The sequence below is a fragment of the Struthio camelus genome, chromosome Z, assembly GCF_040807025.1.
Source record: "Struthio camelus isolate bStrCam1 chromosome Z, bStrCam1.hap1, whole genome shotgun sequence".
NCBI classification, from domain to species: Eukaryota; Metazoa; Chordata; class Aves; order Struthioniformes; family Struthionidae; genus Struthio; species Struthio camelus.
This window is the reverse complement of record NC_090982.1, coordinates 8,873,827-8,888,051: the sequence shown is the minus strand read 5'-3', so window position 1 is coordinate 8,888,051 and position 14,225 is coordinate 8,873,827. Positions and strand designations below refer to the sequence as shown.

At 36.6% G+C, this 14,225-nt stretch overlaps 1 protein-coding gene across 18 annotated transcripts in view; it reads left to right on the top strand.

The window, feature by feature from the left end:
- SMARCA2 (SWI/SNF related BAF chromatin remodeling complex subunit ATPase 2) overlaps nt 1–13,716 on the top strand; it is a 118,977-nt gene extending 105,261 nt beyond the window's left edge. For all 18 annotated transcript variants that reach the window (XM_068926548.1, XM_068926542.1, XM_068926536.1 and 15 more), the window contains 5 exons: nt 6,527–6,632; nt 7,429–7,530; nt 10,312–10,444; nt 12,009–12,151; nt 12,803–13,716. In XM_068926548.1, the coding sequence (XP_068782649.1) occupies nt 6,527–6,632; nt 7,429–7,530; nt 10,312–10,444; nt 12,009–12,151; nt 12,803–12,838 (520 nt within the window). In that variant the 3' untranslated portion in view covers nt 12,839–13,716. The remainder of the gene's footprint in view (nt 1–6,526; nt 6,633–7,428; nt 7,531–10,311; nt 10,445–12,008; nt 12,152–12,802) is intronic.
- The last annotated feature ends 509 nt before the right edge of the window (nt 13,717–14,225 follow it).

Genomic DNA, 14,225 nt, shown 5'->3' with positions numbered 1-14,225 from the left:
CTCACAAAAATCATGGGTACAAGTTGGCTGGTTATGTGTAGAGATGCTGTGTAATGTTGAAAAGGAGGAGTTTCCATGTACCTTGTCAACTGTTTTCTTGCATTTGAGTTCTGTAGACATTTTTGGATGTCCTTCTTTAAAAAGTATCCAGCAGAATGAGCTGGATTGCCTGTGTTTAGGAAATCTGGAGGCTACAATAATACAAGTAATAAGCACTGCTGGATTGAAGTTTTGGTTATACAATTATTGAAGTAAAAAGTAAGGCTTAGATAGATTAGCAACATTTGAGATAAGTGTTCAGTGTAGTAAAAGGCAGCATATGGTTCTTCCAAATTCTACAGAAGGAAATTCAGAGGTAGATATCCAGCTAGTTGTAAACCGCAGTTTATCTAAGGCACTTCAAGTTAGCGTTGAGGTCAAATTGCTATTTATTTCTGTCATATCTGCAGTGCACATTCAAGATTTCTCCTGTGATTTCCCTATATTATGTGGTGTTATATAGCAACTCTCGTATTACTCTTCCTTCTCATCCGACATCCCAAAACAAGTACTGCTTCTAATGAAACATTCCACTAATCAGAAGTTTAGTACTTCTCGCAGAGCAATTTATAGCAATTATTAAGCCACCAGCTTGGTTTCCTTGCGTTTTTCTACAAAACTAGGAACACTCACGGAGAGAAAACCTTAAGTGTTCATGCTGGTACTGGACTTCTCTGGAAGTCTATTTCTTGGAATCTCATACCTGGGGAGTCTCCCATGTAATAACAACAGAATAATAAAGAAGAACAAGGAAAAAAAAATACAAGGCAGTGTTTAAATGTTTGTCTTTGAATACATGAACTCCTTTGATGTGAGCACTGTTGGGGTCCTTGTTAAGTTCTCACTACTGTATTCTTGCAGGCTGCTGTGCTTTGGATTCCGGTGTTGAATTATGTGCTTTAAGCTGTTCTTGGAGGGGCAAGGCATGTCTTTATGATAACTTTGTATTTATTTTCATTTACCTTGAAACAAAAAGTCATGCCTTCTGCAGAACTGTGGGGTAAGGGCTGCAAATCACTAAGTAGTAAAGAAGTTTGCTGCATTCACTGCTACATATGTTAAACGGCATGTGTGCTCCAAGTGGCTGTATCTTACTCAGCTTTGAGTATCACACCACTAAACATACTATCAACCACAGCTAAAGAGCAGTACTGGAGATGCAGAGCAATTTTTCTTCTACATTGATTTGCCAACAGCAAAGGTTATGGAGCCAAAACAAATAAAAACTTGAGAATCTGAAACTCTGCCCTTAGCTACTACTTTAAACAGTATACTATACTACTATAAACAATACTACTTTAAACAGTAGCTCCACAGTGCTTATAACAGACTTTGGAAATCCCTGGGGGCAGAGAAGCTGCATGCCCATTTGCAGACAGAGTACCTTTTGAAGGGGTTTGAGAAGGACAGCCAAAGTTCTGTTTTTTTCTGCATCTGTGTTAGGATGCACTGAATTTTGGTGTGTTTGGTGCCTGGGACAGAAACAGTTTGTTTGCAGCCACATTCTAGAAACAAGATTCACAATTTATCTCCTGTTATTATATTGTCAAACTCTCTCTGGAAGGAATTGGCCAAACGCAACAGGAAGTCTCGTGCTTTGAAAGGCCACTTGTGATATATTCAGTGTTAGTAAAAGTGTCCAGAATACCGGGTAGAAAAGATACTCAGCTTTTAAACCAGAAAAGTAAATAGTAGAGTACAAAGAAACTTCTCAGTAACAATATTTGTTATTTAATTTGGACCTCATTTATAGCCACGTGTCTGACAATATGTGAAGAGTTTTAAAAGCAATTAAGGGAAATATGAAGATCTCCCATCTCCAAAAGCATTAAATATATTCCTTTTTCTCCCCTGTTGTCTACTAACTGCTGACTGCTATTGACTGCTTTTAGTTTTATTTGGTGGGGCAGGGGTGTTTTTATATTACTTTTTCTCTATATGAGTTAAAAAAGCCTAGGCTTCGTCTGTGATGGCTTAGAGTGGAGAATAAATCTGGAACAAAGCAGAAATGAGATAGGAGAGGTGGTCAAAATCCTCTAACTTCAAGGGAGAGATATCATAAGTAAGTTTATGACAACTTTGCAAGCTTTTTAAGCGTCTCTCTCCTTTTTAAAGATCATCATTGTGAATTGCACTTGAAGAGGACCTGTGATTTGCACACTGGTTTTGGTTGTGAGCGCTCTGACTTTAGTGAGCAGGCAGAAGTCTTCAACACCTGTAAAAGGAATTTCAGTATTTGTTAAGAAGTGTGAAATTTGCCAAAGAAATGTGATTTTCATCTTCATAGTTGTCTTTACTTTTTTGTTCCGTTGGTTTAAAATACCTGAAGGAGAAGGGTGTTTGACAGCAATAACACTTTTGCCAGGTCAGTGGCAGTTTTCTTCTGGCCACATAGTTCCAAGGCATCAAAAAAAAAAAGCATACAAATTAGGCCTTATTTTTCTATATTTTTTTCCACTGAAGATAATACTGACTATATAACAGGTATATATGCTTTTATGTACCTTGTAAGCAGTTAAGACAAGATTAATTTCTTGTTGAGAGTACAGATATTTTTCTTCAAAGCAAAAATATCTTTAAAAGCAGTGGTAATCTTGAATGAGTTCTAACGTGTACAGTATGAATTATTCGTGTGTGAACACACGTAAGACTAAAATAGAGCTAATACAGTAGTAGTGAACTGTCACTCATAGTTCTTTCACAGTCAACTCTTAATTTATTCTGGTCCTTCTTCCCTTCAACATGTATCCTGCTAGTTGCTAGGCAACCGTGATTTTACTGCGCATGCTTTTTGTGTGGTAGTTGTTGTGGCTATTATTTTTTAATTAGAAAAAGTGAGGACAAGGATTAGAATCAGAGTTATATTAGTAATTATTAATTTGCTCCTCCTCTACCCACAACACAGTGGTTGGAATTATTTAAGGGAAAGATCATGCTCATTTACTTTATAGATACACATATACAAAGGGAACAGAATATAACATTTTTTTGTGAGAGGAGGTTCTATAAAAATGGTAAAACAGTAAGAAGTTATTGATCTGGAGAGAAAAAAATCACACTGTAGTCTTCTGTCTGTTGCATATTTCATGCCCTTGGTGCTTTTTGTTTCACAGCCTTGAATGGTTTTCAGTAATTAATTATACCAAGCAAAATCTTGCAGTTTTTTCAAGGCATTTTTGATTTAATATAGTGTGTGAACAAGCCACAGTTGGATAGAACTCTATCTTTAAAAATAGGATATAGCTTTTAAATAATTTATTTCTGTTATATTGTTAGTAATGTAAAATTTAAGGGTATGTATATATATACCATATAGTTTTTTAATATATATTCATATGTATATGCATACACATACATATCACTGTGAGATTACAAGCTGTTTGTCACTAGGGGCTTTTTTAATAGGACAAATATGCTTATGTGGTTTAAAACCTGATTACAATTAGCAGATAATTAGTAACTGCGTGTTTTATACTTAAATAGTAAGGTTATTGATAGTTCTCTTGTTGTTAGACTCCAAAGGATAACTGGGGCCACATCAGCATCAGAGCCGTTTGGTGTTTCTCTTTGGACTCAATCCTTTTTTTTCTCACATAGATCTATCTGTTAGAAGAAAGCTGCTGAAGTTTCACACATAGCAGTGATAACTCAGTTCTTCTGCATAGCAAATCCAAAATGCATACTGCGCAAAGAGTTTTGAATGTAATTTTTTGCACTTTATAAAGCATTAGCCTACAGCTGCATCATATATGTGTATATTGCACAGATTTCTATTAAAAGAACATTAAATTTGCCAAGTCAAGCACTCAGAAAACGGGATGTGGCAGAGAAAAGGTGCAAATCTCATGTAATTCCCTCAGGGAGCATGCATTACAGTATGGTCTATAAAGGCATGACAGTGTACTGCTGTGCTTTGTTTTGCTGTGCTTTGGTTTTCCACGGGACAAGCAAGCACAGGATGGGCATTAATCGCTTAATGAAAGGCTAAATTCATCCTGAGCTTCTTTATGGTGCTCTTCAGTATAAAGTGTCTGCATGTTTTGCAAATATGTAGCTAATTTTTCAGAACAACTCAATAAGCATTACTCTCATTTTACAAATGAAGAATAGATACCATTTGGGCAGCAGAGATCTGATTTTTTGGGGTACTTAAAATCCTTTGTGTTCTGAAACAACTTTCATTGACCTCACTTGCAGCTGTGAGTGCTCAACACTTCTCTTCATTAACGAAAAAGATAGTCTTCACATTACAGAAAAGGAGGAACACTTCTAATGTAATAAAGGGTGTAGCATATCTTAATGCATTGCTTTTGTTTGTGACTTCCTATTCTTCTCTGAGAGGGCAGTCTGAGATGAAAGAAGTTCTGTCACATGGCGTGACATTTTCTCTCACACAGATCATTGACAAGATTGTGCCTTTAAGCACATCCCCTTTGACAGGGGAACTAGGAAAGCAATGAATTGGTCTCTCCTGTGTGAATCGTTACTGAAGGGTATGAGAGGCACAGTGGCCTGGCAGTTTCATGATTATTTGCTGGGTAGTAGAAAAATGGTAAGAATTGGGATGAAATTTATCTAGCCGTTTTATCATTTCCTCTCTTTCAGTATCAAGACGCTTCCCAAGTAAGTTAGATCTGTTTGGGGAAGTTGCTAGTTTACTTCCTAGTGTCTGTTTTTCTCATGTATGGTACAGGCGGTGTGGGCCTTGACAGCAGGTTGGGTTCAGAACACTTCAGTCTCTCCTTCTCTAATGGAGATGGTCAGTCAGCCTTTTTATGTCACTACGCAGCAGCAACAGCCAGAAGTATGTTCCTGCGTTTGCCATAATCTAGGAGGCAGTCTGACAGTTATTGGTAAGCAGGGGACGGGAGTGGCTACTACTGCTGCAGGTCAGACCAAGTTATTAGGGTGAGGCAGAGGCATGTGGATTCTAGGTTTACAGTGGATGGAAAAACAATGTACTTGCAAGGTTTGCCCCACGGGATACTGGTTGGACTACTGAGTAGGAAGCTGTGCTTAGAACGTTTATGTTGACCGTCTCCCTGATGCAAGGGGGTGTATAAGGAGCAAAAGCGTCACAGGCCTAAACTAAGAATATTAAGAAATCTTGGATTAGGTGAGCAACAGCTACCTAGGAAATGAGGAAACTCTGTTTATTCCTTATTGTTCATTGGTCCGCCAGGTCCATTGGCAAAATAGTATCTGCTCAAATTCTGATGCCATCTCAAGCATTAAGAGAGATTTAAGTTAGAGAAGGCATTCATGACATTCATAAAAGACAGAGCTATTCTCTACTTTTTATCATCCTCCTCCTCCGTGGTACAATTGCCTTGGTTATTCTTTGATTTAGCGTTAGTTCAATGTGTCCAATGAGATCTCTGCAGTTGCAACATCGCTGTTGAAGGGTGGTTGCAAGAGAGAAGCTCAGGTGGAAAGTCCAGGACTTGGAAGCAGCCTTCACCTTGCCCAACTCCTGTGACGGTTTTGTATGTTTGAATTACCATCTAAAGATAGAAGTGATTTGAAAGATTTGAAAACATACTGATTTGGAGTAAGTTGTGAGAAAAAGAAGGATGGGATTGTAGATTGGGAAATGCCTGTGAATGCTATCTATTTGCAATAGATTACAGTTCCTCTCCGAAGTGCTTTCTTCTGCTATCTTGTCTTTGAGATAGATGGCAAAAAAAATGCCTAAATGAGTAAGGGCCATCAACAGATGTGTCTCTGCAGATAACTTACTTAATCTTTTATTCATGAAGCCCCAAATGAAAAGATAAGAACCTCTTCAATTTGGAAGATAAGAACCTCTTCAGTTTTTTTAAAAAACTATTAATTAATATTAACTAAAGGATGGGCAATGGGAAATCTGGAAGTGTTAGACTCTGCCTGTAAATCGTAAGAAATGTTCCTAGAGTGTGAAAGGATTTTAGATCACCCATTACTTTATTTTGGCTAATTGAAGAAATAGAAGCTACTGTACTGATATTCTACATGCAGTTACAATGATCTTCCCAGAAACCTAACGTTCATTAATGGAAGTTAATGATGTTATTTCAACACCTAGTTATTCTGGTTGCAAACAGCATCTGTTTGGGAACCAGTATGAACGAGTAGTCTGCTATGACCAGGAGCAGAAAAAATAGCTATAAAATGACCAAGAGGAAGATAAACCTAGAATGATAAGGAAGATACTTGCTCAAAAATAACAAAAAGGATAATACTGCACTTGGGCAAAGAACTACAGAATTCAAATACCAGTCCTGGTGCTAAAATGATGGTGATGTATTAGGACAACAGCATAGAGGATGTTTATTAAAGTGCAAATTGATTGTACCAAATCAGTAAGACTAATTCAAAGTAGCATTCCATTTCTGATCCTTTGAAAGAAGAGAAAAAATGGTGAAATTTTTGTTGTTGGATTGTATAAATTTTGAGGGGGAGAAATTTGTAGTGATTCCTTGAATTGTGGGTTTATTTTTCTCAACAGTTCAGGACGGCAGCTGAGTGAAGTCTTCATTCAGCTCCCATCTAGGAAAGAATTACCAGAGTATTATGAATTGATAAGGAAACCAGTGGACTTCAAAAAGATAAAGGTAAGAACCTTATATGGAAATGGACATTTCTACGTATCTTTTTGTTATATGGAAAGATGAATATTAAGTCATAATTAAAATTATAATGACATAGATATTAAATGTACATGTGTTTATGGCTTAGATTTTAAACATTGTTACACACCTTATTATGAATATGTTTAATGCATATTACAGTATTTCACTACAATATCCAGATAAAATTGCAGCAGTGTGGCATAAATGACACCCTTAGAGATGACATATCAGTGTTCTTTTTTTTTGCTATAAATCTATAAGCATATCTTTAATAAAAATGTAGTGCTTGCAGAAATCTATGGTGGCAGGTGAATATAATCATCCCTAAACTAGCATCACATTTTGGAATAACCAGGCTAGATCCAAGTACAGGTGGACAGCTGAGGATTAGGCAACTTGTTGCACCTTAGATGATGTCATAACTCTGACCTTCGTTCACATTTTACTTCATGCTATTTCTGTGCTGGAAAGGAGAAACTAGGAACTCCTTTTACCTGAAGAGCACAATTTCTGTTGGTTTCCACCCTTCCAGTTCATGCAACAATTACATAATTTTTACTCTATTAATGTGATGTGTATTCTGTCGGAAGTATATTGAGAATAGATTTTAGAGTTTGTTTGTTTTAAACAGACACTTGTCATGAAACTTATGTAAAATTGTTAAAGAGAACATTTTTAGTGTATTGAAATGCCATATTAACTCAGTGTCCTGTCTGCTATTTTTCTTTCCCCACCTCTGCCCATCCACGCTTCTCATTTCATCAACAAATGTTAACAGGAAAGAATTCGTAACCATAAGTATCGGAGTCTTGGTGACTTGGAGAAAGATGTCATGCTGCTGTGTCACAATGCTCAGACATTCAATTTGGAGGGATCACAGGTGTGACTGAACCACTTTGTGTTAAACGTGTTTTCCTTACATAATGTTTTTAGTACTTGATTACTATAATTATGTATATAAAGTTATATTTGTTTTTGAACAAATGAATGAATTTTGAATTTGTTTTGAAGGATTTATTTTTGATTCTGCAGTTTTGAGTTTATTTTTTTCTGGTCTGTGTAGTTTAGAGCTACTGCAGGACCATTTGAATCTGTGGTAAATGTCTGTGCTATAGCGTCCTATGTCAGTTTGGACTTACTACAGTGCTTTGCAGAAGGAAGAGAGGTAACAGTCTAGCTTAGGACCACATGGTGAGGAAATGCTTAGTAATAAACTTCAGCTCTGCTAATGGAAGATAGAGGCTTAAGGTTTGTCCAGCAGTAAAGTTTTGTGTGTATAGTTCATAATCTCTGAATACTGTGGTGAGTCTTTTTATTTTCTTGTTGGAAGATCTGTGTCCGTTTTGAGGGGCAGTAATAATGAATCTTGAATGTTTCTCAAAAGATATAGAAGGCAAAATCTGTCATCGCAGGTAGATTCAGAATGCACAAAGGAACACAGGGATGCGTGAAGTCCTGCGAGTTCGGAACAGAAAACGCGGACGCAAAAGGAAACAACACAAAATCTTGATTTGAGAAAGTTGTGTCTGAACACAGTAAAACAGAGTTTTGGATGCTTGTTTTTATAGATGAGGTCTGAACAGTGCAAACAAAATATCAAATTGAAATAGAGAACGCAGAGTTCCATAAGCAAGAGAAAAAAATGACGTTATGGGTGACTTAAGGAAGCTGAAAGTTTCATGCTGCCAATGCCAGTGCATTCTCCAAATTCCTAAACTCTATTGATGACCCTTGGCTAAACCCGGGAATGTTGGAAATTGACAAATAAAAATGAAATTAAGCACACAATCAAATGTGAAAGGTTGTTAAATATAATTGATCTCTTACATGATTATTTTTGTTATGTATAAAAAGAATAAAGTACTTTCTATCACGTGTACATGTTTGATATTTTAACTGCATTTAGTTATATGGAAACAGTATAGCATTGTAAATTAATCAAGTACAGTTATTTTAGCAAAACAGTTAACGGTGATTGGAAGTATGGGGCAGAAATTTACTAGTTGTCCAAATGCCTGTTACTTGTTTACTGCTTAGTGTGGCAGCAGTAAAATAGCCCTGTATATATAATGAAAACAAATGGAAAAGAATAAGAAGGAAAACTGATATCAGAAGGTATCACTGAGGTAAGACATTGGTAGAAGTTGGTAGAGGAGATAAAAAGATGCTGGGAAAAAGCAGTAGTTAATGGAAAAAAGTAAAATTATTCTCATCAGAATGAGTTTGGTTACTAATGGGGTAGTGCTGTCTTACTAGGCAGAGACAGTAGAATTGACAAGAGTGATTGTGAATGGGAGGACTATTTAGTAGATATTTCTGCTCTCCCTTATGACAGGATGATGCAGAAATATCTTCCTTTCCAACGTACCAACATGAATTAAGCTATTTCAAACCAGTCAGGGTCATTGTGGGTGTAAACATAGGTGTAAACAAACAGGTTTTACCATGGTCAAGAGCAGTCAAACATAACAAAAAATATAGCGATGCTTACAAAATGGGAAACAGTCTTCATTGAGAGGCTGTTTTTCTAAAGTGGACCTGGCAGTCAGTGAAGAAAGAGAGACTGTGTATGTCGTATCCTGTATGAACAAAGTTTTATGAAAATCCTGTTACTGAACCTACAAAGTGTTAGGGCAGTTTTAGCAGTTTTAACTGCTAAAAAAAAAAATGGTAGCCAAAAATCCCTCCTTTGTCGTTCTCAGAAATATCCAATGTCAGTTTATTCAAGTCTGTAATTCAGCGAAGGGAATAGTATGATCTTTCTCTTGGGTAGTTCAAATGATTATGATTAGAAACTAACTGCATCTTTAACTCTGTAGCCTTCTATTAGCTACTGTTAATTTAGGTAGGGTTTCTAAACTGCTTTTGGGTCATTTGTGAAATCTTATTTACTACAGAGATACATGCTGAATTATCTAGTGCATTGTTTCTCACGTTTTACTGAGCAATACATAATGTCATTTATTAAGACAATTATGAAGTCCCAGTTATTCAGCAAGACAAAGATATTTCTGTCGTGTGAATCTGAAAAATACGTTGCAAGCCAGAGGTAGTCCTCTCATCCATAAATGCTTGAGTTTAAGATAAAAACTAATAGACCAAAGATATTTAGCAAGCTACAGAATGTTAGAGAATAAACACTAAGTTCAGAGTAAGCACTGATTTTTAGTCTTTTTAGACCTGAGAGGAAGGAAAAGATAAGCTGCTTGGCGTAAATTATCTTCTTTGTAGTTTCTTTGAATTTCAGAACAATGAAGGATAATTAACAGAGGGGTTAGCCATGTCCTGTTAGACTATAATCCAAATTAAGACGCATACTGCTGAAGAGTTTAGCTTTGGCAGTTCTTCAAGGCTGTTATGAGCTAATGAAAAGACAGCATATTTCCTGTGGTAATAAAAATAACTATGGAAGAAAAACACCTGTGTTTCAGGAAAGACTCTAAGAGTATTTCTGAGACTCATTATTGGCAAATTTCTTCATTTAGAGCATGAAAAATGAATGTCGACATTTCTTGTAAAATTCATGCAACAAGCATTGTTACTTGTAATTTAAAAAGGCCACATTCTCTGTGGGTTTGCATTGAAAATGAAGTTTCATGCAGTGAATTTTTGATGATGCTTGACTTAACAGTACTGACATAAGCTTGTGTTCATACTGTAGATCTATGAGGATTCCATTGTCCTGCAGTCTGTATTCAAAAGTGCGCGACAGAAGATTGCCAAAGAAGAAGAAAGCGAGGATGAAAGCAATGATGATGAAGATGATGATGATGAAGAAGAGTCAGAGTCAGAATGTGAGTTCCCTGCTAAAACTGAAAGGGAAGTACATACAGGGGTGGGGAGGAAGGTAATTTTTTTTTTCCAGTTTCTGCACTGAGACCGGTTATAACGTTATGTTTGCCATTGCTATGAGAAGGTTTGCTGGTTTGGCTGTTTAGGTTCAGCTTAAATCTCTTGGCTATTCTACTTCAGCTGTAGCTCTTACAGTATAGTTAACTATTTTTAAGCCAGAAACAAATCACAGATATGCTTGGAGGGAGCAGATCTGACTGGCCATGAGTGTTCACAAACCCTTCTGTTCTATTCATACTACTTGTAAATTAAAGTGCCTGGAAAGGCTAGAGACGGTCTTTATCTGTGGATGGTCAACCTTTTGAACATGGTGCAACATATATAAAAATCGTCATCTGATTAAGAACCAGAAGATGTAGCAAATGTACCTCTGTGAAACAAGGACAAAGTAAAACTCAGGTTGTTTCGGAAGCAGGAAATGACATCCATTCTTCAAGAAGCCCATCTAACCTGCTTTGGGATAGGACTGGGCTGGACTGAAAATTCAGCTGGCATCCAGAGTATGGTGCAGGAAAAGCTGGAGCATTCCTTTCAAGAAGTAACCTCTCATCCATTGTTGAAATATGTTGCTAATGTATTATCCCCATTGGTGAAAATCTTTACTTCCAGTTTGAACTTTAATCTGCTGCATATATGCCATTCCACAGATTTACCTGTGTGTTCAAGTTGTTGTGATACACTGATGGCCAAAATTGAGGCAGGAATGCCCATGTAAAGGGTCTAATCTCCATACTGCCTCTCAGTTGCCTTGACCAATTCACATTTCCTCAGTTAGGAGCATAGCATAAACTCTGAACCTGAAGTTCCTGCAGACTTGGAAATATGATAGAGTGGAAAAGGAGGGATCCCTTCATTCTACTGTCTGCTGCCCAGTAATTCTACCCATACCCCCCAGCTACCCAGTCTGTCTGGTTACAGAACCTGTACTATTTTGTCCTGAGCTACTCTTAAGGTATGACAGGCAGCTGTGCGAAGTGTGAAACTTCATCATTTCGTCTGGAAATGAGTGGATATTCTGGAATCGAGTACTTAACATTTTCATCAGGAATGTATCAGCTCAAAATTTGCCAGTCACCTCCACCTGGAGCTTCTGTAGTTTAAAATAACAAAATTTCCCATTCCTACAAAGGATAAACATTTTTTATGTGCAAGCAATAAAAAATATTGTTAAATGTGCATCCCTTCATTCACAATTCCCTGAGCATACTCACAGCACCAAATACTACCTATAGACACCATCCATTTTGAGAGTGAAAAGAAGATACACATGGTCAACCTGAAGTTTTCCTGCACAATTTAATACTAATATCTGAATATCTGTTCTTAATTCTTCACAGTCTAGATATAGAATGGACAGATTATCTTCTCAGGCTACCACTAGGGCTGAATTTCTGTGAGCATGGACAGTGTTTAAAAGTTGATAGATGGTTTTCGATTATTGGGAAGTGGTGGCATAGTAAATAAAGACAATCTTACATTTGTGTAATGCTGTTACACTTTTTGCAGCAAAATCAGTAAAAGTCAAAATCAAGCTAAATAAGAAGGATGAAAAAAGTCGGGAGAAAGGCAAAGGCAAGAAGAGGCAAAGCCGAGCAAAAGCCAAGCCTGTTGTGAGTGATGATGATAGTGATGAGGATCAAGATGAAAATGTAAGTTTTGTTGACTGAGACTGTGGAAGTGGTTGCAGGGATTGCGACTCTCCCCTCTCCTACTTGCTTTCAGAATTCTCACCTGTTTATGCCTGGAAACGTTAAGCATGTTTTAATCTGTGGTGGTCAACTTGAGAGAACGGGGGGTGGTGTTAAGTATGTCAGGGTGTGCTTATGAGCTTTGGTCACAGTGCTGAAAGACAAGAAGTCTAATACTTGTTTGGAGCTTACTTGTTGAAGCTGTTCCTGCTTTCATTGAACGTTTAAACCTCATAGTTCATTTCCTTTTGTCCCCACACTAAAAATACTTAGTTTGATTCTTTTTGTCTGTTTGTTTGTTTTTGTGTGGGTGTTTCTAATAATGCAACAAATGAAAACAGAGCTCTTCCCAGTCATTTTTAAAGTGCTTGAATAGGCAGAAAGAGCTAGTATTTCCTGACTGTGCCGTTTCTTCTCTAAAGAAGCCTACAGCAATTGAATGAAATGTCATGAAAGAGAAATATTAGATAGAATAGTGCATTTCTTAAGGCTATCTTGATTTGTCAATTTAATTGTCATTTTTTTCTTTCTTTTTCTTTCTTTCTTCTTTAGCAAATTCTGTAGAATAGCTGGCAAAGAATTTCTGACTTTTCTTGTGTCTCTTACCCCTAGGACCAGTCGGAAGCAAGCGGAAGTGATGATGAGTGATCCATAGGGTTTATTTTCTTGGCAGAATTGACCCCTTCCCCTTCTCTTCTTCCTTCTCCTATTTTACACCCAGTGAATTCATTTTGTCAAACAGACATTGGGTTGTTTCTGTATTCTCATTCTCTATAAACTAGCTTTAGGATAGTGCCAGACAAACATATGATATCATGGTGTAAAAAAGGAAAAATGTAACATATGGTGACCAAATCGGCCTCAAAGATTTAAAAATAAAACAACAAAAAAAGCTTTTGATGGAAAATGTGGGTTGATAGTATATTTCTATGGGCTGGGTTTAGCTTGGTAATGATTTGATTGTGCCTGGTTTTATTGTTTGATAGGATGTTTTTCAGCAGCATCAGAAAGACAAAAACAATGTCTTTTGTAGCATTGATAACCAGGAGAAGCCATTAAAAGCCACTGGTTATTTTATTTTTCATCAGGCAGTTTTCAAAGTTTTTATTTGTTCTGTATTTTTTTTCTTTTTTTTTTTTTACACTGTGGTACATATATGCAACTTTGTTTAATAGCTTATAAATGTACAGTAGTTAGCCTTCACCCATCTTGTCCCATATATGTTTTTCCACTTTATGCTTGAAGATCTTCAATGCTTTTTGAATTGTATCAAATTTATGTCTACTGTAAACTTTGCTTAACTTTTTTCTCCTTGATTAAAAAAAAGTTGGGTTGAAAAATGCTATTGAATATTGCAATCTATATAGTGTAATGGATGGCTTCTTTCATCAGACTGATCTTCTATGTTACCAATGTGGATTATCACCTTTTCCCTAAAGTGTACTTAATCTTTGCTTTCTTTGCACAATGTCTTTGGTTGCAAGTCATAAGCCTGAGGCAAATAAAATTCCAGTAATTTTGAAGAATGTGGTGTTGGTGCTTTCTTAAAAAAGAGAGAATTTAGCTCAGCTTATACAGCCTTATGTTATGAGTTCCATGAAATCCTTTTTGCAATAGGGACAAAAGTGCTTCCTGTAGATGGCTCTGCCATAGTCTGTCCTGAACAGGAAAAATAAGAAATCATTCTAATTCCATAGAAGTATCTTCAGAGACAGAGACTATTTTATTAAAAAATAACACCTTGAAATAAAAGTGTGATTCATTCCCTAAGTACAATTCAGGTGATTAAGTAATAAAATAAGTGTAGTTTTTCCTTTTTCTGTGAGGAAATGTATATGTCCATGGGCTTTAGTGGGCGTGAATACAAGTAGTTATGCAGACAGTCATGTAGGCAGTCGCCCCATCTATAAATCAGTTTATTTTCTTAGTTAAGTATTATCTTGAGATATCAGAATTGAGATGTGGTCATGTAAAGACTTCAACTATGTAATATCTACTATTAATATTGCTGCTCCCTGTGGAAATCATAATCCTT